The sequence below is a fragment of the Nycticebus coucang genome, chromosome 18 (assembly GCF_027406575.1).
Source record: "Nycticebus coucang isolate mNycCou1 chromosome 18, mNycCou1.pri, whole genome shotgun sequence".
Classification (NCBI taxonomy): Eukaryota; Metazoa; Chordata; class Mammalia; order Primates; family Lorisidae; genus Nycticebus; species Nycticebus coucang.
The window spans coordinates 53,815,264-53,842,389 of NC_069797.1; the positions used below are offsets into that span (position 1 = coordinate 53,815,264).

Genomic DNA, 27,126 nt, shown 5'->3' on the forward strand with positions numbered 1-27,126 from the left:
TACTGCACCAGCCCACTACTTCCGGCTCCGGCGCTTGCTGCCCCACAATCCTTAGCTCTTTCCGTTTCCGCTTGGCTCCTGGTCTGCCCTTCCGGTGGAGATGGCCGCGGCCCTGGCGGGGGTTCTGCGAGGGGGTCTCCTGCCCCAAGCGGGTAAGGAGTGGCCCGCTCGTGGCGGGTCTGGCCTGCACTTTCTTGTCCTCATCTCTTCTCCTGTAATCTCTGACTCCGGACAGCTCCCAGTGGCCGCTGATCCCAGCTAGATGGGTGGCCTCCTCATCCTGTCCAATTCCTTGTGACTCCAGAGTCTGGTAATCACAGCAACGTGTCCAGCTCTTGTCCGCCTCCCGAGTTTCTTTTGCGTGGACCACTCCAAGCCCAGACCTTTGCGTTATTCCTTCATGTTAAAAATCTTGGCCTAATTGCAAGTTGTGGCTCAATGCCTGTAATCCCAGGGCTTGGAGAGGCAGAGGCGAGAGGATCGCCTAAGGTCAGGAGTTTGAGACCAGGGCAACATAGTGAAACTTGGTCTCCAAAAACAACCGTACCAAAAAAAAAAAAGAAAAAAGAAAGAAAAAAACAACCATACAAGGTCTCAGGCTAAATGTCATCCCCCCGGGACTTTCCTTGCCACCCTCTGCAAATCAAGTTTCTTCAGTTAATGTTGTACCATGCATGCTGTTTATTGACTCCTTAGCCCTATCACAGTCTGAAATTTTGCATTTGTTTATTCGTTTGTTTCCTATTAAATTTTAAGGTCCATAAGGGCAGAACCATGTTCATTTAGTATAGCCAGCAGGTGGCATGATGCCTTATATTAGTACTCATGCAGTAGGTATTTGTTCAATGAATGAATGTGAGTGTTTAGTATAGGCCAGGCATTGTGATAAGTGTTTTACATGCATTATCTTATTTAATCTTAAAGCATCCTATGAGAGAGATGTTATCATCCTCTCTTTACAAGGTGATAAAACCTCTTACCCCAGCAAATCTCTATGCTCTCTGACTAGTTAGAGCCACCTCTGGCTGAACCTTTTCCTGAAGTCCCATCACAGCCTTGGGAATGGCCCAAAATGGGAAACTTTAGTCTTGGCCCTTGTGTTGAAGGTGAAGGGGTCACTTTGGCTTCTACTTTTGAGTGCCTCTCTTGTTTTTGAGAGATGCTCTCCAGCATTTCTTGTAAACAGGGAGAGGAAAGAAAAGAGACTTGTCTGAGAGAGCTGTGAGGGTGATGTAACATTTTTTTCCCCTTCTTGTTTCAAATCACAAGAAAAGGCCTGGGAGAGCAGTGGTTAGTACACTGGTTTTCAAATTTTAACTGCAGCATCACAAGGAGGGCTTATTAAAACACTATTTTCTGGGCCCCACCCCAGAGTTTCTGATTCATTAAGTCTAGGACAGGGTCTGAGAATTTGTATTTCTTTCTTTTTTTTTTTGTAGAGACAGAGTCTCACTTTATGGCCCTCGGTAGAGTGCCATGGCATCACACAGCTCACAGCAACCTCCAACTCCTGGGCTTAAGCGATTCTCTTGCCTCAGCCTCCCAAGTAGCTGGGACTACAGGCGCCCACCACAACGCCCAGCTATTTTTTGGTTGCAGTTCAGCCAGGGCCAGGTTTGAACCCCCCACCCTCGGTATATGGGGCCGGCGCCTTACCAACTGAGCCACAGGCGCCTTTGTCACCCTTGGTAGCGTGCCATGGTGTCACAGCTCACAGCAACCTCAAACTCCTGGGCTTAAGCGATTCTCTTGCCTCAGCCTCCCGAGTAGCTGGGACTACAGGTGCCCACCACAATACCCAGCTATTTTTATAGACGGGGACTGACTCTTTCTCAGGTTTGTCTCAAACCTGAGAATTTGTATTTCTAACAAGTTTGTAGATGATGTTGATATTTCTGGTGGTGGTGAGGCATTTTTTGAGAACTAATTGCTTAGACCAGGGATTGGCCTTATTGTGACAGGGCTGGTCACCACGTTGTACAAATAAATTTTTTCTTTCTTTCTTTCTTTTTTTTTTTTAAGAGACAGAGTTTCACTTTATCGCTCTTGGTAGTGTGCTGTGGCATCACAGCTCACAGCAACCTCCACTCCTGGGCTTAGGCAATTCTCTTGCCTCAGCCTCCCGAGTAGCTGGGACCATAGGTACCTGCCACAATGCCCAGCTATTTTGTTGTTGCAGTTTGGCCGGGGCCGGGTTTGAACCCCCCACCCTTGGTATATGGGGCTGGTGCCCTACCCATTGAGCCACAGGTGCCACCCATAAATAAAATTTTATTGGAATAGCCGGGCCTTGTGGCGGGCACCTGTGGTCCCAGCTACTTGGGAGGCAGAGGCAGGAGAATCGCTTGAGCCCAGGAGTTTGAGGTTGCTGTGAGCTATGATGGCATAGCACTCTACTCGGGGTGACAGCTTGAAGCTCTGTCTCAAAAAAAAAATTTTTTTTTATTGGTACATATCCTTATCTATTTGCTTACATACTGTCTATGATTGCTTTTGCCAAAGCTGAATGTTAGTGACAGACCATATGGCCCCCAATATTTTTTATTAGATGGCCATTTAAGAAAAGGTTTGTTCAACCCTCTCTTTCTTTTTTTGTAGAGACAGAGTCTCACTTTATGGCCCTCTGTAGAGTGCTGTGGCCTCACACAGCTCACAGCAACCTCCAACTCATGGGCTTAAGCGATTCTCTTGCCTCAGCCTCCCAAGCAGCTGGGACTACAGGCGCCTGCAACAACGCCCGGCTATTTTTTGGTTGCAGTTTGGCCGGGGCCGGGTTTGAACCCGCCACCCTCAGTATATGAGCCAGAGGGGCCGCCCCTCTCCTTTCTTTCTTTTTTTTTTTTCTTGAGACAGAGTCTCACTCTGTTCCCCAGGCTAGAGAGTGTCGTAGCATCAGCCTAACTCACAGCAACCTCAAACTCTTGGGTTCAAGCAATCCTCCTGCTTCAGCTTCCCAAGTAGCTGGGACTACAGGCATCTGCCCACATCACCTGGCTAATTTTTCTATTTTAGTAGAGATGGGTTCTCACTTTTGCTAGGCTGGTCTTGAACTCCTGAGCTTAAGGGACTCTCCCTTCTGGGCTTCTCAGAGTGCTAGGATTGCAGGTGTGAACCACTACCCCCAGCCTTCCTCTTAATGCAGCAGTTCTCAACCTTCCTAATGCTGCAAGCCTTTAATACAGCCTGTCGCGACCCACAGGTTGAGAATCTCTGCTCTTAATGTGTTCAAAATGCTTTCTTTGTTTTCTTTGCACTTAACTAAGAGCTGGAGAAATAGGACCTCAAGGGATCAAGCAGTTGACCTAAGGTCACCCACTATAAGAAGAGAAAGTTTGAGAATTCAGGATTTAGGCAGACAATTCCTTATCTCACTCTTGTGCTGAGTGTAGCCCTGTGAGTAGTGATGGTCTCTGCCCAGAGGGTCTGCTTTTTCTCCATCTGGAGCAAACCAGGGCCTCCATGTTGCTGTCTTTTTTCCCAGGCCAGCTGCCTACCCTCCAGTTTGTACGCCATGGTTCTAAGGCCGTTACCCGCCACTGGCGTGTGATGCACTTTGAGCGACAGAAGCTGATGGCTGTGACTGAGTATATCCCCCCAAAACCTGTTGTCAACCCCAGATGCCTGCCACCTCCTCCAAATCCTCCCAAAGAGGTAAGGAGGAGTCGGTACAAATCAGTTGGTGGTGGGATGGTGGACTAAAGTAAGCTTGTCACTGGTCATAGTGAAGTAGGACTCCAAGGTACAGTCAACTCACATTATTTTATTTCCTTACTTTGACTGCGTGGTTCAGGTACTTTAAAATGAAATCTGTCCTTGATTCTGTATTGGCCTTTGGGCTCTGAATTGGATGGACCTCTTGGATTTATTTCTTCTGTCCTTGTCTCCAAAAATGTGTGTGTGTGACATCTATTCAGGTAGGTGGGGGTAGGGGAGAATATCTGTCCTGTCATAAGAGGAATTGAAGAATTCATGTTGGGTGGCGCCTGTGGCTCAGTGGGTAGGGCGCCGGCCCCATATACCGAGGGTGGGGGGTTCAAACCTGGGCCAGGCCAAACCCCAACAAAAAAATAGTCCCAGCTACTTGGGAGGCTGAGGCAAGAGAATCGCTTAAGCTCAGGAGTGGGGGGTTGCTGTGAGCTGTGATGCGACCGCACTCCACCCAGGGCAACAGCTTGAGGCTCTGTCTCCAAAAAAAAAAAAAAATGAAGAGTCCATGTTTTTCTAGAGAAATGGTAGAGATTTTCTGTCCTTAAATAGAACAGAAAGATCAGTGAAGAATCTGTAACTTTGTGGGGCTCCTGTGGCTCAGTGAGTAGGGCGCCGGCCCCATATGCCGAGGGTGGCGGGTTCAAACCCAGCCCCGACCAAACTAACAAAAAAATAGCCGGGCGTTGTGGCGGACGCCTGTAGTCCCAGCTGCTCGGGAGGCTGAGGCAAGAGAATCGCGTGAGCCCAAGAGTTAGAGGTTGCTGTGAGCCATGTGACGCCATGGCACTCTACCCGAGAGCGGTACAGTGAGACTCTGTCTCTACAAAAAAAAAAAAAAGAATCTGTAACTTTGTGATAGTTCGGTTATGGTAGTACTAATAAATTCTAGTTTTTTTTCTTTTTTTTCCTTGAGACAGAGCCTCAAGCTGTCGCCCTGGGTAGAGTGTCATGGCATCACAGCTCACAGCAACTTCCAACTCCTAGGCTCAAGTGATTCTCCTGCCTCCACCTCCCAAGTAGCTGGGACTATAGGCGCCCGCCACAATGCGTGGCTATGTTTTGGTTGCAGCTGTCATTGTTTAGCGGGCCTGGGGTGGATTCGAACCCGCCAGCTCAGGTGTATGTGGCTGGCGCTTTAGCCACTTGAGCCACAGGCGCTGAGCCTAAATTTTAGTTTTATAGTTGTCTGCTGCTGCTTAAGGACTAGTTAGTTGTCATCTCCTGCTAGGGGCTGGAACCCGTAGGGATGCTTGGCAGCTGTAGCCTGAGGGTCTAGATCAGGTGTCAAACACCGATGGAAGAGCTGATATGTGTCATTTGGCAGCAATTCCTCGAGGACACCCACCTGGGTTTTCTCTCTGTGAGAGCTTTCTGAAATGAGTCCTGAAAGGTCAGTCTTTAGAGCAGTATGAGGCAAACCATGTGTTAGTGGCTGGGCCTCTTTTACTCGCACTTAGCTTTTGTCCAGTTGAAACTGATGGATAGCATTTCTCCCCCAATTCAGACAAAAGTAAAGTCTTTGGGCTCAGTGCCCGTAGCACAGTGGTTATGGCATCAGCCACATACACCAAGGGTGGCAGGCTCAAACCCGGCCCCGGCCCCGGCCAGCTAAACAATGACAGCTGTAACAAAAAACAGCCAGACGTTATGGTGGGTGCCTGTAGTCCCAGCTACTTGGGAGGCTGAGGCAAGAGAATTGCTTAAGCCCAAGAGTTGGAGTTTGCTTTGAGCTGTGACTCCATGGCACTCTACTGAGGGCAACATAGGGAGACTCTGTCTCAAAAAAAGAAAAGTAAAGCCATTGAAGGAATTTTCCCTGTCAGGGTTTTTCCATTATTTTTTCTTTCTATTCTTTTTTTTTTTTTGAGACAGAGTCTCCCTATGTCACCCTTGGTAGAGTGTGATGGCATCACAGCTCACAGCAACCTCCAACTCTTGGGCTTAAGCTATTCTCTTGCCTCAACCTCCCAAGTAGCTGAGACTACAGGCACCTGCTATAGTGCCCGGCTATTTGTTGGTTGTAGTTGTCATTGTTGTTTGGCAGGCCCGGGCTGGATGCGAATCCGCCAGCTCCGGTGTATGTGGCTGGTGCCTTAGCCGCTGAGCTACAGGCACGAGCCTATCCTTTTTTTTTTTTTTTTTAAGATAAGGTCTTGCTGTGTCCCCCAACTAGAGTATAGTGGCATCATCATATAGCTCATTGCAACCTGAAACTCCTGGGCTCAAGCAATTTTCCTGCCTCAGCCTTCTAAGTAGCTGGGACTACACACCCAGCTAAATTTTTTATTTTGAATTTTATTTTATTTTTTTCTTAGAGACAGAGTCTTGCTTTGTCGCCCTTGGTAGAGTGTCACAGCTCACAGCTATCTCCAACTCTTGGGCTTAGGTGATGATCTTGCCTCAGCCCACCAAGTAGCTGGGACTATAGGCTCCTGCCACAACGCCCGGCTATTTTTTGTTGCAGTTTGGCAAGGGCTGGCTTCAAACCCACCACCCTCGGTATATGGGTGAGCCTCACTGAGCCACAGGTGCTGCCTGTATATGGGGCTGGTGCCTTACTCACTGAGCCACAGGCGCTGCTAATTTTTTTATTTTGTATAGAGACAAGGTCTCACTCTTGCTCAGGCTAGTCTTGAGTTCCTAACCTCAAGTCATCCTCTTGTCTCAGCCTCCCAGAGGACTAGGATAGCCTAGTCTTAAGCCAGTGGTACATATTACCTCATAATTATAACAGAATCTAGAGCAGTACCAGGCAATAGAACACTCTGAGTGATGGAAATGTTATATATGTTCTTTGTCCAGTGTGGTAGCCAGTAACTATATTGAGCACTTGAAGCTAAGGTGACTGAGGAACTGAATTCTTTTTTTTTTTTTGAGACAGAGTGTTACTTTGTCACTCTTGGTAGAGTGCTGCGGCATCATAGCTCACAGCAATCTCAGACTCTTGGGTTTAAGCAGTTCTCTTGTCTCAGCCTCCCAAGTACTTTGGACTACAGGCACCCACCACAACGCCTAGCTATTTTTTTGTTGTAGTTGTCATTGTTTTATCAGGCCCGGGCTGGGTTTGAACCTGCCAGCCCTGGTGTATGTGGCCAGTGCCCTAGCCACTGAGCTACAGGCACTGAACTGGAACTGAATTCTTTTTTTTTTTTTTTTTTGGTTTTTGGCCAGGGCTGGGTTTGAACCTGCCACCTCCGGCATATGGGACCGGCACCCTACTCCTTGAGGCACAGGTGCTGCCCTGGAACTGAATTCTTAATTGTATTTAATTTTAATTAATTTAAGTAGCCATCTGTGCCCATTGGCTACTGTATCAGAGAGAGCAGACCTAGAGCCTAGATTTAGCATAATAGTGTATCTTGCATAATTTTACCTTACGAAATATTAATATTTTCATGGAATTCTTTTTTTTTTTTTTTTTGAGACAGAGTCTCAGTAGAGTGCTGTGGCGGCATAACTCACAGCAACCTCAAACTCTTGGGCTCAATGAATTCTATTGCCTCAGGCTCCCGAGCAACTGGGAATACAGGCGCCTGCCACAATGCTCAGCTACTTTTGAAGACGGGGTCTTGCTCTGGCTCAGGCTGGTCTTGAACCTGTGAGCTCAGGCAGTCTGCCTGCCTCAGCCTCCCAGAGTGCTAGGATTACAGGTGGGAGCCGCATCTAGCCATTTTCATGGAATTCTGCAAAGAGCCCTATGACATCCAAGTAATTCACTGTTTAAATAAATCTTAGATTGATTGTATTGGGAAAAAAGTCTCTTAAACAGGCTCGGAACCTGTGGCTCAAGTGGCTAATGCCCCAGGCACATACACCTGAGCTGGTGGGTTCAAATCCAGCCCAGGGCTGCCAAACAACAACGATGGCTGCAACCAAAAAATAACTGGGCATTGTGGCAGGTGCCCGTAGTCCCAGCTACTTGGGAGGCTGAGGCAGGAGAATCGCTTGAGCCCAGGAGTTAGAGGTTGCTGTGAGCTGTGATGCCACGGCACTCTACCCAGGGTGATAGCTTGAAGCTCTGTCTCAAAAAAAAAAAAAAAAAAAAAAAGTCTCTTAAATAGTTTTTACAGAGGTCTGTAGGTATTTGTGGGTTCCCAAGTTCCAACTTCAAGAAATATCGTCTTAAGAAAATGAAGACTTGTTCTGTGAAAACATCTCAATTTTAGACTAACACTGCAAGAGTTGTATTTATAATTGGTAAAATAATTCAACATGAGTACAGTGTCAGATTCATGATGCTCCACTCATGTTGAATTAAAGTAATTTTGACAATTTTGGTTTGTTTTTTTTTTAATTTTGGCAAAATTGGTTTTTTTTTTTTTTTGAGACAGAGTCTTGCTGTGTCACCTGGGCTCCAATGCCATGACCTCAGCCTAGCTCATAGCAACCTCCAACTCCTGGGTTCAGGTGATCTTCCTGCCTCAGCCACCTGAGTAGCTGGGACTATAGGGACATGCCACCACACCCTGCTAATTTTTCTGTTTTTAGTACAGACATGGTCTTGCTCTTGCTTAAATTGGTCTTGAACTCCTGAGTTCAAGGGATCCTCCTGCCTCAGTCTCCCAGAGTGCTAGGATTACAGGCATGAACCACCATGCCTGGCCTAATTTTGACAATATTATTGTCTAACAGTGTTGCCTAGGGCAGGCTGCTGACCTGTCATGGAGTGGGGAACTGAGTGTTCTCAAGTTCAAAAAACACCTCTCTAAAGACTGCAATTATCTAACAAAAATGAGAAGTTTGGAGTGGGAGATGTTATACATCTCTGAGAGTCAGGGGCCCAGTTATCCTATCTTATGCACGTCGGGTATCCCTGGAAGCCCTTGTACCTATCCTGGAGTAACAAGGGTGCCAGTAGAAGTGACCCCTGATATCCCCTTGGTCATCCTTTCCTGATTTCAGGAAACAGGCTTCATCCGGCTCCTTCGCCGAGAGATAGCAGAAGTCTTCCAAGACAACCGAATGATAGCTGTCTGCCAGAATGTGGCTATGAGTGCAGAGGATAAGCTGCTTATGCGGCACCAACTTCGGAAACACAAGATCCTAATGAAGGTCTTCCCCAACCAGGTAGGGAGCAGGCCCCTGGCATGGGTTGCCCATCTTTCTTCCTTCCCCACTAGACTCAACCTTCAGCATCTACTCCCTGGATATGATCCTTTTGACTTCTCCCCTCCACAAGCCACCCTGTAGTCTGGTGTTCGACATGCTGAGAATTAGGAGCTAAGAAGACCACTGGGTTGTACCCTCAGCCTGACACAGCCTGTGACCAAGGTAGGTGACCCTTCCACTTATCCCTAATAAGCCATTTTTTCTGTGGTCCCAGGTTCTGAAGCCTTTTCTGGAGGAGTCCAAGTATCAAAACCTGTTGCCTCTTTTTGTGGGGCACAACCTGCTGCTGGTGAGTGAAGAGCCCAAGGTCAAGGAGATGGTCCGGATCTTAAGGATTATGCCTTTCTTGCCGCTGCTAGGTGAGCAGGCACCCGTGCCATTTAGGGGGTGGGGGCAGGTGCTACAGCAGCCTGGGGCCATCTGCTAGCTTTGTCTGGGTAAAACTGTGGACACTTGTAGAGGGAACATCCTCTTGAGAATTGCCTGAGTCAACAGCACATTTATTGAGGGCTGCCTGTGTCACTTGTGCCCCTACATTGTCTCACTTACCCCAGGTCACTTCTACACTGGAGGAAACACTGGGAAAGGCAGAGACTGGGCTTGGGGAGGAAATAGGGGGGAGATAATTCAGGCACCTTGTGTCTTATCAGTGGGTGCTGAAACCCACACAGATGAAGATATTTTAAAAAAGTAGCTCAAGTGAAAGGTGCTGAGAGACAATGACCAATGTTTCACAGATCCCCTGATACAAGGACTTACTGGAGGAACTTACATTCTGTAGAGAATGCCGCACATATCCCCTGGAAATTCAGATTTCATAGGTCAGAGTGGGGGAGGCAAGAGTGTGTGCTTTTAATACCCACCCCCATACACTCTGTGATTCTTTTTTTATTTTTTTTTGTAGAGACAGAGTCTCACTTTATTGCCCTCAGTAGAGTGCCGTAGCATCACACAGCTTAGCAACCTCCCAACTCCTGGGCTTAAGCGATTCTCTTGCCTCAGCCTCCCGAGTAGCTGGGACTACTGGCGCCCACCACAATGCCCGGCTATTTTTTTGTTGCAATTTGGCTAAGGCTGGGTTTGAACCCACCACCCTCGGTATATGGGGCCAGCTCCCTACCCACTGAGCCACAGGCGCTGCCCTCCTTTTTTTTTTTTTTTTTCAGTGTTTTTAATCCATGTAACTTAAAATTTATCATCTTAACCATTTTAAGTGTCCAGTTCAGTGTTATCTAGTACCTTCACCATGCTGTACATCACCACCATCCATCTTCATAACTCTTTTGATCTTGTAAAACCAAAACTCTGTACCCATTAAACAATAGTTCCCCATTTCTTCCTTCCATTCTATGATTCTTATCTTAAAGCAAGTTAGGAAACACTGACTTAATGGGGATTAGGGACGGGTGGATATATCATGTAAGGGTTTTCTGAGAGAAGAGTCAGGAAGGAGCCAATGCATCCCAAGCAGCGTGAGAGCGGGTGGGGCACTGTGGAAGCCAGGTTCTGTGGAAGGGGGAAGTCAAGGGGGATGGAGCACAAGTTCCTAGGGTCCTAACATTGCTTTCAGAGAGGGTGGGCATTTTCAGGGAGCTCTGCTAACACTGTGTTCTTCCAGGTGGCTGTATTGATGACACCATCCTCAGCAGGCAGGGCTTCATCAACTACTCCAAGCTGCCCAGCCTAGCCCTGGTGCAAGGGCAGCTGGTAGGAGGCCTCACCCTCCTCACAGCCCAGACCCACACCCTACTTCAGCACCAGCCCCTCCAGCTGACTACCTTGTTGGACCAGTATGTCAGACAGCAACGTGAGGGGGACTCTGTTGTTTCAGCCAGTGGGAAGCCAGATCCTCTTGACCCTGTCGCAGCCTCGTAGCCAGCCCGTTCTACCCAGCCCTACCCGTGAACACACTGTGCCATGTTGACTGTCCTGTCTTCTGTGGGAGATGCAAAAGAACTTGGGTTGGGGAGTGGCTTGTGTTACTTGGGCTTCCACCAACAACAACCTCCTCGGGTACAGGTCACCTGGAGATGCAGAATGGAGGCCGTCACAGAATGACAGCTGTTAGTCATTGGCTTTGTCCTTATTTTTCCCAACTTGGGACCTGATAGGAACATAGTCTCTCTCAGCTGTCCAGGTCCAAAGCAGAGAAGCTGAAAAGATGACGCTCTTGGGCCCAGTCTCCTTGTTCACTGTCCCTTGCTGCACATATCTGCTCAGCCCACCCCGCCATGCACTACCTGCCCCAGTAGCTCAGCTGAACCGACATGCTGAGGATGGCACCTGGTGAGAGCCGACTGTGGGCCAGCTCCATGCTGAGCGCTGTCCCTGTATTCCCTACTCTTCACCATGTTTACACATTTCACAGAGGAGAAAACGAAGGGGCAGAGAAGTTAAATAGCCTGCACAAGGTCATGCATTTAGTAAGGAGCAGATCAGGGACTTGAACCAGGCTGTTTGCCCTGAATGCCACATGCTGAATTCCTACACTAGAGCTTCCTCATGAGGTTATCCAGGCATCCTTGGATGGTATTTCTCTGCCTGTGGGCTGTGTGTGTCGTGGAAAGGTTGGGTGCACTGTCAGATAACAAATGAAATGCGTAGCCGGGTGTTGTGGCGGGCGCCTGTAGTCCCAGCTACTCGGGAGGCTGAGGCAAGAGAATCCCTTAAGCCCAGGAGTTGGAGGTTGCTGTGAGCTGTGTGAGGCCACGGCACTCTACAGAGGGCCTTAAAGTGAGACTCTGTCTCTACAAAAAAAAAGAAATGAAATGCGTTCTCATATTTAACCTCCTCTGACTACTTTCTGACTGTCACTTACCCTTCCTAGAAAATCTTCCCTCTTCCCTATACCTGTTCCCGCAAATGGCATCTCTTGCATGCTTGTCCTATTGAAGGCAGTTGACAGCTGTGTCCAGTAGGTAAACATCTCAGGTGGTTCTGAACAAAAGGGCTTGGCTTGAGAGGAAACTAGGATTCTCTGTTAAGAACTTCTGGGGCCCTAGAGTAGAAAACCTCATCCAAGTCTTGGGGAACCAGAAGTTCCTAATAAAGGAGATAGGATGCTTAACTAGAAGTCTGCCATTGTCCTTAACTGGAGCACATTCTGGGTAGATACAGGGGGTGATACTGGGAGGTGACTTATATTCATTCCTTCCTTGAATGGAACAGTGCCACAGCTCCCTTAGTCCTGGACAGGGGCTATCTGGCAGTGAGGATCTGCCACAGCTTTTCTGTGGCCTGGGCCAGACCAGCTTCCCAGCTCTGCTGTGTGCCTGGGGATGTTCAATCACTATAAAGTGAATTAAAAGGCCCTTGAGGTTCCTGGATGCCAGTGCTGGTCTGCCCAGGGCTGCTTAGTGGCACTCCCAGAACTCTGCCAGCTGTAACAACACCTTGCCAGGGTGGCTGGAGCAGTGCTGACATTGTGAATGGAGCCAAGAAGGCAGGCATCCTTAAGGGATATAAGACCCTGATGCACAAGCCAAGCCCATGTGGGGATGAGGTAGAGGGAGCAAGTGGCCTGCATCATATCTGGGACCAGATAAGAACCTCCAAATTACATCCTTCACCTGGTGGTGGTGCCTGAGGCCCTGGCATTAAAAGCCTATGGTGCATCTTACAAGGGTACATGTGAAACTTAGTAAATGTAGAATATAAATGTCTTAACACAGTAACTGAGAAAATGCCAGGAAGGCTATGTTAACCAGTGTGATGAAAATATGTCAAATGGTCTATAAAACCAGTGTATGGTGCCCCAGGATCGCATTAATATACACAGCTATGATTTAATAAAAACAACAACAAAATGATACCGGGGGGCGGGGGAGAAGCCCGCTTCTGTCCAGAAAGAAAACTGCATTACACTTAAAGCTGTCGGTCTGTGCCACATTCACATGAATGAATTTTAGATCTTTCTCAAGAGCGGGTTTTTCATTACTCAACACAGTATTCCAGCAGAAAAGGAAAGGAGGGTACTAAAGTTAGCTCCACCCAGCCCTTTTAATAGCCAGCTTTGACTGCCCCAGACCTGCTCAGATCCAGGCTCAGCAGGTGCTCTGGTTTCATCTTACTGCGCTGGTGCTTCCAAACCCCACAGGGGCCAGGCCTGGTGGGAGATCTCCCGTTTGAAAGGCCTTGGCGTGGGTGCACACTGGCTATCCCTCTCGCCTTGACTGCTCCTGCTGACTGTGCTCTTGGCACTCTCTCCTGTGGTCCCAGAGGGGGATCCATCTTTTCCCCGTCAACCTGATACCTTTGCTGGCTCCAAATTTTGCAGTCTATTTTCAGATGTAAAATGAGAGGTGGGGCTTAATAAGGAAATGGCCTTGGGCACTAACAGGGTCAAGGCCACAGTAGTCTGAATAAATCCTTTACCACCACTGGCTTGAGTCCATCAGTTCCCAGTCCTTTCATCTATCTGGAACCATGCCCAGTGAGGACTGTGCCCCAACTCCCAAGCCACAAAGGTGCTGGGGGAGTCTCTTCAGCCCTGAGTCCTCCGGGGAGCAGGGGGGCAGAGCTGAGCGGCCTCCTGGAGCTTGGCGGGAGGAGGGGGCGGGGAAGGAGAAGGTGGGGAGATCCGGCTAGAGGGGAGGCTCCGACGTCTCCTTCCTTCCTGGTTCCCGCAGCAGCTGCTGCCACTGCTCAGCTCAGTGAGGAGGGAGAGAGTGACTCGGAGACAGTGACTCAGAGGCAGAGCGGCAAGAGGGCCAAGGAGCACAACCGTCCATGGACCCTGGGGTAAGAGGGCCGCGTGGCATCAGCTGACATTCTTTCAAGACGAGCTTACCCCCACCTGAAGCTGGTGGGTCTGCTTCCCTGGAGATGAGGGCGGGAATGGAGGTGGAGGGGGCACACACCTGGCTCACCTGAAGCCCCCACCACCCTACTGATAGAGTCTCCCCTCCACCCACAAGCAGAGGGGGACTAGATCCCATGGGGCCAGGATGAGGGCACAGAGATACCCAGATACCGGAAGAGTTTGGGAACTTTCAGTGGCTGAAAGCAGGAGTTCCTGCCCCTATCAGCCGGGTCAGCCCCTTACTGCATGTGTCCCTCTGCTCCTCCCTCCGGGCCACACTTACTCTACCAGCTCCTGTCCCTTCCGGGCCTCAGTTCCTCAGGTGCTTGCAGGCTCCATAGAAAGATCTGAGCTGCTTCCCTAGCCTCAGGCCGGCCTCGCCCCTCTCGTCCCCTCCCCCGTCTCACACACACAGTATTTCATACATTATTCATTTCCCCATGAAGCCAGGATGGCCAGGGCCGGTGCCAAAGGCGCCTGTGGGCACTACTGTGGGACCATTTCAGACCTCAGCATGTTGTTGGTCACCTCTTTTCCTGTGCATAGGGGCTCCTGGAGCCACGCTTAGTGAGGAGTGTGCCCTGACAGTGTCCTGCTCCCTCTGTGGGTGGACGGCTCCTCTCAGAGGCCCCAAGGACTGGGATGGTAGAAAGGAGATGATAGGCTTGGGGGAAGGGGACTGAAGGTCCCAGGCACGTCTCCTAGGGCCATGCTTGGTGGGAGGAAGCACAGAGGAAAATGGGGGCTATTTTAGACCTCAGTTTTCCCATGCAGAAAATGGAAGCCCAAGAACTAGAGGATATGGAGATCAATTGCGGGGTTCTGATTCTCTGCAGGGGGACCGTGGCAGAGGAGTCTCTAGGCCCTGGTTGGGTGAGGTGGAGGGATCCTGAAGGAAGAGGCAGCTGGATTGAGATCTTGCTTGCCCAGTCTCTGAATCTTGTCTTTTCTTGGAGCCTCTTCTTTACCTCCCCAGCCTCACCTCTGAGCACCATCAGGGAATCCTCCGAGGAAAGCACTGTTTTTTAGAGCCTTGGAGTGTGTGTGTGCCCAAGGTGGGGCCGGCCATACTTCTTGTGGTTTTCTCTTGGCACCAGCCTGTCTGCTGTGCGCTGTTCACCTATCTGAGCAGTGGCTATAGCAGAGGGTGTAGGCAGGGAGACCTGCCCAGGGTGGGGTGGGGACAGAGGGACAGACTCCAGGAGAGGCATGGCAGGTGACGGAAGATGTGCTGATCAGCACTGAGAGCATGCAGGAGGGATTGGAGGTGGGAGAAAGGGATGGCAGGAAGGGTCTGTGTTAATGTGGTCTCCCTCTTGTTTCCAGGGCCCCCCTAGGAACAGGTGACATCCTTCCCCTTCTGCCCTGCTCTGCACCCCCAGCACGGAGTAGCCGTTCTCTTCTCCATGGACTTCCAAGAGAGGGACCCTCCGCCCCTAGCAGAGAGTGTTCAGTCCTCAAAGCCCAGTGGTCCCCAGCAGGTCTGAGGGCGGGACAGTTGTGGGCAGCAGGTGGGCAGGCCTCACCTGGGCAGGGGTGGGGGCAGTTGTGGTGGACTCACCAGTGCTCCCCTCCCTCTGTCCTGGACTGCAGGCCTCTGAGCTGTGGGAGGTAGTGGAGGAGCCTCGGGGCAGGCTGGGGGCAGAGGGTATCATACCTGAGAGGCAGGAGGGCCACCTGCTTAAGAAGAGGAAGTGGCCTCTGAAGGGCTGGCACAAGGTAGGGTGGGCAGGGCACAGGGAGGGGCCAGATGTGGGGGTGGGATGGAGGTGGCAGGGGAAGCTGCTGGGCAGTCCAGGGAGTCTGTGCATTGAGAAGGAGAAGAAAAATATGTTTGTGGTTGCTCTCTCCTCACACTCTTTGCTCTCGGGCCTCCTGGGTCCTGCTCGCCCTGGGCAACGTCACAGAGATACTTTGTGCTGGAGGATGGGATCCTTCACTATGCAACAACTCGGCAAGATGTGAGTTGGGGCCGTAGCTTGGGCCTGTGGGAGAGGTCTGGCTGCAGAGTACCCTAGGCAGGCAGGGGGGATCTGAAATCAATCCCAGCAAGGTCTGAATCCCAGGTGTGCCGTTTGCTGAGTTGTGTGACAGGCAAATCACTTCCCTGTGCCATAGCTTCCTCCTTGCTCACACAGGAAAATCACAATCACTGATGTGTAGAGCTGTTGTCATTTTAAGGGACGTAATATACGCAAGGCTCTCGGGCAGTGCTTGTGGCACAGTGGCCCAAGAAGTGGGAGTTGTATCACCCTCATCCTTGTCCCATCCAAACAAGGAACTGAAGGTCTGGACACCCATATTCTCTCCAGGAGGGTGTTTCCATTGAAGCCTTACTGATCCCTCAGGGCGTGGATATTTTCTCTTGATTTGTGACTCTCTGGAGTAACTACTTGGTGAAGTACTACTTGACGTGGCTCTGTACACAGGAGGGTGATGACAAGTCCCTATGATAGTGTGCTGCCTGGCCCTTGAAGCTAAAGTTGCCTCAAGGATATAGATGGTGGCTCTGTGGTCCTGGAAGCCTAAAACCAGTTCCCCTGTCCCCATCAACTCTCCACCCCAGATTACCAAGGGGAAGCTCCATGGCTCCATTGATGTCCGGCTGTCTGTCATGTCCATCAACAAAAAGGCCCAGCGCATTGACCTCGATACTGAAGACAACATCTACCACCTCAAGGTGACATCCCTGGGAACCAGGGAGTGTTTTGGCCTCCAGCTTGGCAGAGATGCTGAGTACATAGGGGCAGGGGCTGAGGGTCCCTGGAGCTCAGGATCTGTCTCTGAGTTTGACAAGAAGGAAGCTCCCAACATGCCCCTGTTTGTAGTTATTTGAATAGGCTCAGAGCTGAGAGCTCAGATACTGGGGGATGTTGTGCTCCCCCTCCCTGCATTGAGCTTTGCATAGACTGAGTGCTATTGCCTGGGGACCAGAGCCCCAACTTCTTGCTCCTGGAAAACAGTTCCTTCCTTCAGGTAGCCCCTCCCTGCTCCATCACCTCTGCAGATCAAGTCCCAGGACCTGTTCCATAGCTGGGTGGCCCAGCTGCGTGCCCACCGCCTGACCACACCCCGTGGCCTGATGCCCAGCACCACTCACCGGAAGGTAAGATGGGCCCTAGGATGGGAGTAGGTGAACAGGTGATTCAAGGAGTGGCTATGGGGAACTATGAGACCCAAGGAGGTAGACATCATCCTTCCTGACCCTTGGCCTCTTCTCACAGGTTCCTGGCGCTCAGCTTCCAACAGTGGGTAGCACCTCAGCCCTGCCTGGGGTTGGACCTCGGGAGAAGGTGTCTTCCTGGCTGAGGGACAGTGATGGACTAGACCGCTGTTCTCACGGTGAGGAGCTCCTTACAGCATTTCTGTGGGAGGGGCCTATACTGTCAGATCTAGATGGCATCAGCTGAAGAGAAAAGGTTTCCTCCTTGCCTTAAGGGAGCCCCAATCTGATGGAGGAGGCAGCCTTGGCCTCCAGGATCAAGGGGATCCTGGGGAGCCCCACCCTACAGAGGATGGCAGAGCTCATGCCTTAGCCACATAAACGGACATGCGTGGATCAGGGACCAGGAATCATGGCAAAGGTGCTAAATGCTAGTTCAGGGAAGGGTCCCACAGAGCAGCACCACAGAAGGGGTGTGCTTTACAGTTGGGTGACTGTGGTAAGGGGCAGTGATGTTGGCCTGGAGAGGGATGTGCTGACCCAGTGGAGAGAGAGAGAGAGAGAGAGGTCCCTGGTCTGGGCACATGCAGCAGGGATGACGCATGGTCTAGAGACAGAGGGAATTGGGCTGCAGGCTCTCCCAGGCAATGAGAGGGAGCCTACACTGAAGGGTGGGGGTTCCTGGAGCTGCTCTGGCTTCATGTCAGGGGAGGGGAGCAGTGTCAGGATCTCCAGGGCTGCCGGAGAAGTCTTTGGAGAAGAAAGCTGGAGTTAGGAGAGCAGTGACCTCGTTGATTCTTCCCCCAGAGCTCTCGGAGTGTCAGGGCAAACTCCAGGAGCTACACAGACTTCTGCAGGGCCTGGAGTCCCTACACCGGATCCCCTCAGCCCCTGTTATCCCCACACACCAGGTAAGGCCTTGCCAGGGCCCTTGAGCTGGTCACCCCCCGGGACAGGTTCCAGTCCTCTGTGTTTGACTGCAGTCTCCTGGAGAACCCCATGTTCCTGGTTGCTTGCTTCCCTATCCATGTCCAAACTGTCAAGGTTTTCTCTCTCCTTCCTCTGTGCCCACACCTCTGCCAGAGTGTCCCTCTTCTTCTTTTGGGATATCAATCGTCCCTGTCACCTTGCTGGCTTCCGTGCCCTCTGCGCCTGGGGTGACCTGTGCCCTGTGCCCTCCCTAGTTGTTTGCCTGTCCTGGGCTTTGATGGTTACTGCCCTTTTTCCCCACCCTGTGACTGAAATTGCCAGGCCTCAGTGACAACTGAAAGACCCAAGAAGGGAAAACGAACAAGCCGCATGTGGTGCACACAGAGCTTTGCCAAGGATGACACCATTGGACGGGTGAGGTGGGGAGTGGACCCGGTATGTCTGGATCGGGATGCTCTGAAAGAGGCTGTCTCCTTCAACCTTCCCCCTTATCTACAGGTGGGTCGTCTCCATGGCTCTGTTCCTAACCTGTCTCGCTATCTGGAGTCTCGGGACTCCTCGGGCCCCCGTGGGCTGCCCCCCCCAGACTATGCCCACCTGCAGCGCAGTTTTTGGGCCCTGGCGCAGAAGGGTGAGTGCATGCTGGGGGTGTGGCAGGGAGTGGGAGGGAGAGGATGAGGAGTCTGACTGACAGTCTGCCCTGTCCCCGCAGTGCACAGCTCCCTCAGCAGTGTCCTGGCTGCCCTCACCACTGAACGGGACCAACTAAGGGACTTGCACCAGGGTTCAGAGCTATCAAGAATGGGGGTGAGGCTTGGAGGACAGGGTGGCTGGTGAGAGGAGAGGACGTGAGGCTGAGCACTGTGGGCCTTGGGTCTGACAGCAGATCTGGGCTGGGGTGAGGGTTGGCAGAGGCAGGCAGTCTCTGCAGAGCTGTAGATGGAGGGGTAGGGAGGACCTCATTCTCCTAGCACCCCATCCCCTCACCCTCTCTCTGCAGGTCTCTGAGGCCCCAGCTGGCCAGAGGCGTCTCCACTCTCTGTCCATCTCCTCAGATACCACTGCAGACTCCTTCAGCTCCCTCAACCCTGAGGAGGTGAGAGCCAGGGTGGGAAGCTACACTTTCTTTCCCAGCAGGAGTGAGGGCCCAGGGTGGGGGCAAGGTTTGTTTTTTAGTCTAAAAACGGAGCTCAAAAATCCTGGCTCCTGTGTCTTTCACATAGCTTTGGCAGCAGTCATCCTGATCGTCCCCTGACAGTTTACATTTAAATCAGAGTCCTGAGAGGTAGCGGTTCTTACTCTCAAGACAACAAAACTGAGACTCAAAGAATCTGATGATGAACCCAGGCTCCCACAATTATGGACTGCCTGAATTTGGACTTAGGTGTTCTCAGCACAATGTCTGGGGCTGTACTTGATGCCCCAGCTTTGCAACCCCGAGCCTCAGTGTGCCCATCTGCACAATGGAGGTAATAATGGCACTTACCTCACAGGGTAGGCAGCAGGACTGAGTTAATATGCACAAAGGGCTTTGGGTGAGCTTCAGAGTCAGTGCCCAGGAGGTGTAAGCAGTTACTATGGAATCTGTGTGCCCTTATTCCCAGGCCAGGGTTTATACCACTCCTCCTTCATACCTTGCTCGCTCCCCTCCACCTCTTCTCCTGCTCAGCAAATGTCAGATTCAAATAGTGATGTCCCCGGTTGTGCTCCCCTCTCAAGGAAGCTGTCAGGGTAGGGTAGCTCTGCTTGACCGTCTTGTCTTGACCCCTGGGGTCTGACACCCATCTGGCTGCTCTCATAGCAAGAAGCTCTGTACATGAAGGGGCGAGAGCTGACCCCCCAGCTGTCCCAGAGCAGCATCCTGTCCCTTGCTGATTCCCATACAGAGTTCTTCGATGCCTGTGAGGTCCTCCTCTCGGCCAGCTCTTCTGAGAACGAGGTGAGGGGAGAGGGAAGCTGGCAGTGAGAGGGGAGGGACCTTGGGAGAATAAGGGTGGGTTTGGGTTCAGAGAGACTAGAGGCCATAGATAAGTCTGAGTCTTTGCTCACCCCCTCGGCTGCTATCTCTAGTAACATGTCCAAATTTATTAGGTTTGTGTGGCCCTGCTCAGAAATCTCTGCTGGGAACTCTTCTCCCAGTTTGGCCTGTTTTATCCCCATGGGTTCTCCTGAAACTGCTGCCTCATCTTCCAGTGACCCCATTTTGGCTTCATCACTCCCTTAACTCCTTTCCCTGTATCTTGAATCTCAGTAATTCCCAACTTCCCTTCCCTTTGTGTCCTGTTAAGTCCCCAAATTCTCTCCTAAGATGGCAGGGCACACTCAGTGATGCCAGGCCTCTGGGGCAGTGTCTTAGGGCTCAGAGCCCCCAATACATTCTCTTCCCCTTCCCATCAAAGGGTAGCTGGGCAGATTCTTGCCAGGCCCTGGGCACTGCCCAGCTGCCCGGGGAGGCCCAATCTGCCCGGCCTGTCATCTGTCCTGGCCCAGGGCACAGAGGAGGAGGAGTCATGTACCAGTGAAATCACCACCAGCCTGTCTGAGGAGGTGCTGGACCTCAGGGGAGCTGAGCGCTATCAGAAAGGTACCAGCCAGGACATGCAGGCAGCAGGGACTGGGATGGGGTAGAGAAATGAGGTTTGTCCATGACCAAGGCCCTAGGTGGAGGCCATTGCTTGTGGTGACTGGTGGGTTAATGGCTTTGTGTGATAACCCAAGAGTTGATCTCAAGAGTCGGGGAAGGTGAAGCCATGAGCTGGGGAGTGTTCCTGGAGCAGCTCAGGGGGATGGGCCAGGCTCAGGCCTGGAGCTAGCCTCCATGGCCACAGACAGAGAGAGCCCATATAGGGACTGACAGAGATACAAAAGAACCCCCTTTGCCACTTGTTAGCAGTGTGGCTTTGGACCTGTCATTTTACATCTGGGAGCCTACTTCCTCAACTCTGAAATAGGCCAAATAATTGGCATCCCCATATCTGTTTCTGTGTTTACAAAGGGACAGAAGGCAAGGGTGGGGACTTGAGAAGGGCTTCTGGGGAGCGAGGTCTCTGGCAGCAGTGAGAACTGGGGCCTGGGAGTGGCCATCCCCATGAGCACTTCAGGAGCGTGGGAGGAGCAGGCCCTGGACTGGGCTGTCGGCCTGCTGTGTCTGGGCTGCCAGTGCCCCAATGGAGAGTGACATGGTGGGATGGGCCCAGGGGGGTGTGTTCCAGGAAGAGCCGCAGGGCCACCCCGTCGCCGCTGCCTGCCGGCGGCCAGTGGGCCTGGAGCTGACGTGAGCTTGTGGAACATTCTGCGCAACAACATCGGCAAGGACCTGTCAAAGGTGTCGATGCCTGTGCAGCTCAACGAGCCGCTCAACACTCTGCAGCGGCTCTGTGAGGAGCTGGAGTACAGCGGCCTCCTGGACCAGGCCAGCTGTACCGCTGACCCCTGCGAGCGCATGGTACCCCCCCACCCCACCCTGGGGCCCAGCCTGAGCTTCCTATTCCTCTCTCCCAGGCCCTGGTCTCCCAGACAGTCCTGGCTGGGCTGTTAATTGCTACTGAAGTTCCACCCCAAGACCCCAGACTTTGCTTGCAGTGGGGTGGTGTCCCCATCCTTAAGCCACTGCCACCAAGGCATTCTCCCTGCCCTCCACCCTGCAGGTGTACATCGCAGCCTTTGCTGTTTCTGCCTATTCCTCCACGTACCACCGAGCAGGCTGCAAGCCCTTCAACCCTGTCCTGGGAGAGACCTACGAGTGTGAGCGGCCTGACAGAGGCTTCCGCTTCATCAGCGAGCAGGTGCGGGCCTCAGAAGAAGAGCGCTGACCTCAGGTGGCTAAGATAGGGAAGGACCTAGGCTTCAGGGGCCAAAGCTGGGCTTGAGGGGCCAGGACATAGCAAAGGAGTGTGGGCACTTGGCTCTGCAGCCCAGGTTAGGGTTTGAGAGCTCTGCTCAAAGGTGCTCCTAACTTAGTTGGCAGGGGGATGGGGTCAGCCTTGAAAGAGGGAGCTTCTAACCCACATTCTGAGTCCTGGCCATGGGACTCTGGAAGCTCTACCTGGGAAGACATGTTCCAGAAGGTGATCATGGGCTTGGATGAATCGGAGGGTGAATCGGAGTGAGCCAAGAGTACAGGGGGCAGGGAGGACGTTCCAGACAGTATAAAGGAACAGGTTTGGGAAGATGAGAGACATGGAGCTAGAAGATGAGGCGAGCCAGACTCTGAGTAGTCTTGTCAGTGAAGGTGAGGAGGGCTTTGGAGTTTTATTGGTTCATTATTAAATCCTAAAGGCTGCAGTCAGGTGCCCATAGCTCAGTGGTTAGGGTGCTGGCCACATATACCGAGACTGGTTTAGCAGCCTAGGCCTGCTAAACAAAAAAGAAAAACAAAAAATATCCTAAAGGCTATAGATATCACAGGATGTGAGGCAGTGGAGTGGTGTGTTCACAATGGCACTCTGTAAAGCACATTGGGCCATGCACACAATGGCTGGCAGAGGCCTTTGGGGGCTGTTGTGGTCCTCTCCATCAGAGCCTATGGGGACCTGTACTCTGGCCATGGCATGTTGAGTTCAAGAGCTGTTCCTGTGTTGCCCTTGAGGACTTGTGGGCAGTAGGACGTTCTTACATGCAGGGAGTGGGGAGGTGGCCAGTAAGAGGGAGAAGTCTGGGTGGCCTCCCCTGGCTGGGGGATTCCATGGGCACTGTTAGTGCCGGTCAGCCAGGTGGAAAGCATGTGGGGGAGGAAACTGAGTCAAGGAGCACACTGTGTATGTGTGCTTGACTTCCACGGGGAGATGTCCATGAGGTTCTGCAGTCATGGACAAGGTCCAGGTCCAGTGGGCCTGGAGCTCCTGAGAGAGCACCAAGTGGAGCTAAAAGATCGGGGGTGGCCAGCTTGGAGGGAAGGGGACGTCGTGGGAGGACTGCCCTGGGAGGACTGGAGAGGCAGGAAGACAGGAGTGCTAGGGGAGCCCTGAGGGAGAGGGAGAGGGACAGGGATAGCAGATCCCTGGGACCTGGGGAGTGTCTCTGGCTTCCTGAGTGAGGAGTTTCAGAGAAAGAATGGGGACAGAGAACTGGATTTCAGCGCACGTAGAGTAGAAGTTAAAAACAGAGAAAAATGCAGACTGTTTGCAAAAAATTTTACCAAAAGGGAAAGAGGAGAGAGAGGGTGGCAGTTAGAAAGAGGCCATTTGTTTGTTTAGATTTTCAGTGATCTTGAAAACATGGTCAAAATTTACACAGTACAATCATGTGTACAATAGAAAATAAGCCTCCCCTCCGAGGGGACGATGCTACCAGTTTTTGGGAATCCTCCCGGAAATGCTTTATGCATATGCGAGCAAGAATGTATGCATCTAGGGAGGGAAGGTTTACTATTTTTTAAGGTGGAGGAAACAGAAAATCTTTATATTCAGACAGAAAGAGAATATATAGAGGGAAGAGTGTGGGTACTGGAGAAGGGGAAATGGGGTAGGGGTGGGGTGGGGGCGGCTGGATGAGGCCCTAACAGAAGGCGCTGCCTTCCCTACTCCCCATTCTCCCGCGGATCATGGGCCTTGCAAGGAGAATAAAAGATGAGGGACTTGGATGTTGGCCAGTGATGACAGGGACAAGAGACCTGGACCTAACTGATCTTCTCATTGGAAGGGGAACTGAGGGGGGGGTGGATAAAGGACTTTGGGGAGAGTAGGCCCCCAAGGCCCTCAGGAGCAGCTTCAAGAGACTGTCTTTGTTCACCTAGGTCTCCCACCACCCCCCTATCTCCGCATGCCATGCAGAGTCTGAGAATTTCACCTTCTGGCAAGGTGAGGAGTAGAGGGCAGGGTAGGGTGGCCCTAGGGATAAAGGACAGGCAGGGAGGGGCTGGAACACTCTCTGGTCTTATCTCTGTTGTTCCTTCCCCAACCCAACTCCAGACATGAAGTGGAAGAACAAGTTCTGGGGCAAATCTCTGGAGATAGTGCCTGTGGGGACAGTCAATGTCAGCCTGCCCAGGTGGGTATTTTTACTCCTAGCATCCAGACCTAGGGATCTTCCAGGCTGGAGGTGGAGTGGGTGTTAGGGACAAGAGAGAAAAGTCTGAAGCTGCCTGCAGTGAGGACAGCATCTGTATGCTTTACACCTATATTCATGGCAGTTGCCAAGAAAGAAAAGTGAAAAGCTTAGAACGGACAGCTGGAAGGGCCCATCAAAGTCATCTGACTCGGTGGCTTTCACACATTTTTGACCGTGACTCACAGTAAGAAATGCTTTTGAGACTTCATGCCAGTGCATACACACAAACATAGAGACCTAAATTGATTTCAGGACTAATGGGTCACAAACCACATTTGAAAAACCAACCTTCTTCTAACTCATTTTATAGGTGGGGGACTGAAGCCAGAAAGCCAGGGGGCTCATTGAGAGTAGTCTAGGAGTTAGCTAGAAGCAGGGGAGGAGGGTGGATTTCAGAGTCAGAAATACTGGGTCTGAGTTTTGGTTCTGCTGCTTAATAGTTACAAAACAGCAAGACTTGATGCCCTAGCCATGGCTGCTCATCTGTAAAACGAGAGTCATAGTAACACCCAGAAGAAGTGAGGATGAAACAGTGGTGTATGTGAGCAGCCCTCCATTGTCCCTGGCATCCAAGGGCAGGGACCCTATCTATATTTTTACTCCCATTACTTAGGCATTTAGAAACTTTATAAATGGGTAGGGAAGTGGTAGCTGGAACCAGGGCCCCAGAGTTCCTGCCACAACCTGTAGGACAAGCATTCCTGACTCATGTTCCCTAGGGCCCAACCAGATGCCCTCCCACACCCTGTCTCTCTCAGATTTGGGGACCACTTTGAGTGGAACAAGGTGACGTCCTGCATTCATAACATCCTGAGTGGCCAGCGCTGGATAGAGCACTATGGGGAGGTCCTCATTCGAAACACACAGGATAGCTCCTGCCACTGCAAGATCACCTTCTGCAAGGTGGGTCTACCACCCTGACCCCACCCATCCACCCCCAGCAGCCTCTGCCTCCAGAGGTCACCCTGAATTAGGAGGAAGGGATACTTGCTAAAGCCTCCCTTCCCCACCCCAGGCCAAATATTGGAGTTCCAACATCCATGAGGTACAGGGTGCTGTGTTCAGCCGGAGTGGCCGTGTCCTCCACCGACTCTTTGGGAAGTGGCATGAGGGGTTGTACCGAGGACCCACACCAGGTGGTCAGTGCATCTGGAAACCCAGTAAGTGGGGTGACCAGGGAGGGCTTCGCAGGGCCGAGGGCAGCTAAGGCGCAGTCCACCTGCCCCAGCCCCTTGCCTTCCCCAGACTCAATGCCCCCAGACTATGAGCGAAACTTCGGCTTCACTCAGTTTGCCTTGGAGCTGAATGAACTGACAGCAGAGTTGAAGCGGTCACTGCCTTCCACCGACACGAGGCTCCGGCCAGACCAGAGGTCAGTGCCACCTTAGAACCACCTCCCTCCTCACGAGGTTTCACAGAGCTAGGACTTTGTCCTTCCTTTGCTGAGTTGCCTTGAGGAAATGGGGCTTGTTTGGGAGAGAGCTAGGCAAGGACAGAGGCACTGGATTTGGGGGCTCCTGTGGGTGGGCTGATTATGATCTGGGTCTGCAGGTACCTGGAGGAGGGAAACATACAGGCCGCTGAGGCCCAGAAGAGAAGGATCGAGCAGCTACAGCGAGACAGGCGCAAAGTGATGGAGGAGAACAACATCGTCCACCAGGCTCGCTTCTTCAGGTGCCTCCACCTTGCCCTCCACCATGGGTCTCTGCAGTCTGGGCTCTCCTCTCCCTTTGGCCTGCACTGAGTGCAGCCAACTGCAGGAGGAGTGGAGAAGGACCTCCGCCCAGCCTTCTCACTTCCACCCGCCTCTTCCCCCCAGGCGGCAGACAGACAGCAGCGGGAAAGAGTGGTGGGTGACCAACAACACCTACTGGAAGCTGCGGGCCGAGCCCGGCTACGGGAACCTGGATGGGGCCGTGCTCTGGTAGCCCTGGCCCTGGGGCAGGAGGCTTTGCTTCCTCGCCCCTCCTGCCTCCATCCCTACCACGGACACATGGGTAGGGCCAGCTTCCCTGCTGCCTGCCCTTGAGACCAAAGGGGCAGCCCTGGCTCTGGCCCTCTCTCCCCTCTGCTGGTCAGAGGGGTGGCACCTCAGCCCATCTCCCACCCCATGGTTGAGGTGAGAAGCAGAATCTGTGCTTCCCCAGTCTCGTCACCCCAGACAATCAGCATGTAAGACCCTTCTCGCTCTCTCACCTCCCTTCTTGTCCCCCTTGGGGTGCTTGGGGGTGACTCTGACTCCCAGGATCTGTTCCCCATTTCAGTGCCTTCTTAGGACACAGGGGACCCCTTGATGCTCCCAGGCTTTCTGTGCCCAGGGCTCTGTCCCCAGCTGTGAATTTCCAGCCAGTGAGGAAGAGCAGATGGCCTCTTCCACCCCACACCCCACTTCCAGAGTCTTCTCCACTTGGCCCTGGCCCAGTAGGACTTTCTCTGGCTCCCTTTGGTTGGTCCCTGGGCATCTCTCCCGTCCTCCCAAACTGCAAAATGCCTGCCGCTTCTAGCTCCTTTGTCCCTGATCCTCAGTGGATTCCTCAGAGGGGACAAGGCCCCTCCAAGAGGAGGGGAGCAGCCCGAGGCGCCTGGCCTCCAACTGCGGGCAGTGACTGTGTGGGTGTGTCAGTTCGTGTAGGAGCGCATATGTGTGTGTGTGCGCACGCGCGTGTGTGTGCCCATGTCCTGCTTGCAGGCGAGCAGGGTTCCTTCTGTAGCCCTGACTCCCATGTGCTGGGTGTCCGCCAGCGCTGCTGCTCACTTTCTCACAGGCTGCCTCTGAGGAAGGTGAGGTGCTCTGACATTCCAAGCTCCAATAAAGACTGTCCCAGACTTTGGCCTGCGCCCATTCACTGAAAAACATGTATGCTGTAGCACAGTACCTATGCATGAGACCTTGTGTGGAAATAGGGTCTCTGCAGATGTGTCTAAGTTTAAATGAGGCCATATTGCTTTAGGGTGGCTCTATTCCAATGACTGGTGTCCTCATAAGTAGAGGGAAATTTGGGCACACAGACATATACGAGGGAAGATAACTGTGAAACACGGAGACACACAGGGAGGGGGCCACGTGGAGACGCGATGCAACTACAAGCTGGGAGTGCTAAGGATTGCTGGCAGCCGCCCGGAGCTGGGAGAGAGGCTCGCTCAGCCTCCACGAAGGAGCCAACTCTGCTGACGCCTTGGTTTCAGACTTCCAGCCTCAGCGCTGAGAGAGAGAATAAATTGCTGTTTGTTATGGCAGCTCCCGGAAACTGCTGCAGCCACTACTCACCTGAGCTGAAAGCCCAGGGGCATCTTCCCGCCCCCAGATTCTCACACCTGTCTCTTCTTCCTCAAGGGTCTCTCCATTCTGGCACCTTCTCTGCCTTGC

The 27,126-nt window shown here is 52.2% G+C and overlaps 2 protein-coding genes across 7 annotated transcripts; both read left to right on the plus strand.

Annotated features, from left to right (window-relative positions):
* The first annotated feature begins 74 nt into the window (after positions 1–74).
* On the plus strand, positions 75–11,603 carry MRPL10 (mitochondrial ribosomal protein L10). Of its 2 annotated transcripts, none has more exons than XM_053569085.1 (5): positions 75–152; positions 3,482–3,651; positions 8,611–8,775; positions 9,032–9,176; positions 10,436–11,603. In XM_053569085.1, the coding sequence occupies exons 1-5, from the start codon at positions 101–103 to the stop codon at positions 10,690–10,692; spliced, it is 789 nt and encodes a 262-aa protein (XP_053425060.1). In that variant the 5' UTR covers positions 75–100; the 3' UTR covers positions 10,693–11,603. The 2 variants fall into 2 exon arrangements, with proteins under 2 accessions (XP_053425060.1, XP_053425061.1); XM_053569086.1 differs by lacking the exon at positions 75–152 and adding an exon at positions 175–310.
* A 156-nt stretch (positions 11,604–11,759) lies between these two features.
* On the plus strand, positions 11,760–26,585 carry OSBPL7 (oxysterol binding protein like 7). 5 transcript variants are annotated; one of them, XM_053569081.1, is made up of 23 exons: positions 11,760–13,621; positions 14,945–15,099; positions 15,212–15,337; positions 15,526–15,579; positions 16,185–16,298; positions 16,626–16,724; positions 16,843–16,960; positions 17,589–17,692; positions 18,033–18,125; positions 18,210–18,342; positions 18,424–18,518; positions 18,712–18,807; positions 19,598–19,650; positions 20,111–20,295; positions 20,909–21,156; positions 21,359–21,496; positions 23,446–23,509; positions 23,621–23,699; positions 24,518–24,662; positions 24,775–24,919; positions 25,005–25,131; positions 25,311–25,433; positions 25,579–26,585. In XM_053569081.1, the coding sequence occupies exons 2-23, from the start codon at positions 15,025–15,027 to the stop codon at positions 25,685–25,687; spliced, it is 2,523 nt and encodes an 840-aa protein (XP_053425056.1). In that variant the 5' UTR covers positions 11,760–13,621; positions 14,945–15,024; the 3' UTR covers positions 25,688–26,585. The 5 variants fall into 5 exon arrangements, 4 of the variants coding, with proteins under 4 accessions (XP_053425056.1, XP_053425058.1, XP_053425054.1 ...); XM_053569083.1 differs by having other exon boundaries at positions 11,760–13,557; positions 19,513–19,650; positions 20,202–20,295; XM_053569079.1 differs by having other exon boundaries at positions 11,760–13,557.
* Positions 26,586–27,126: the final 541 nt, after the last annotated feature.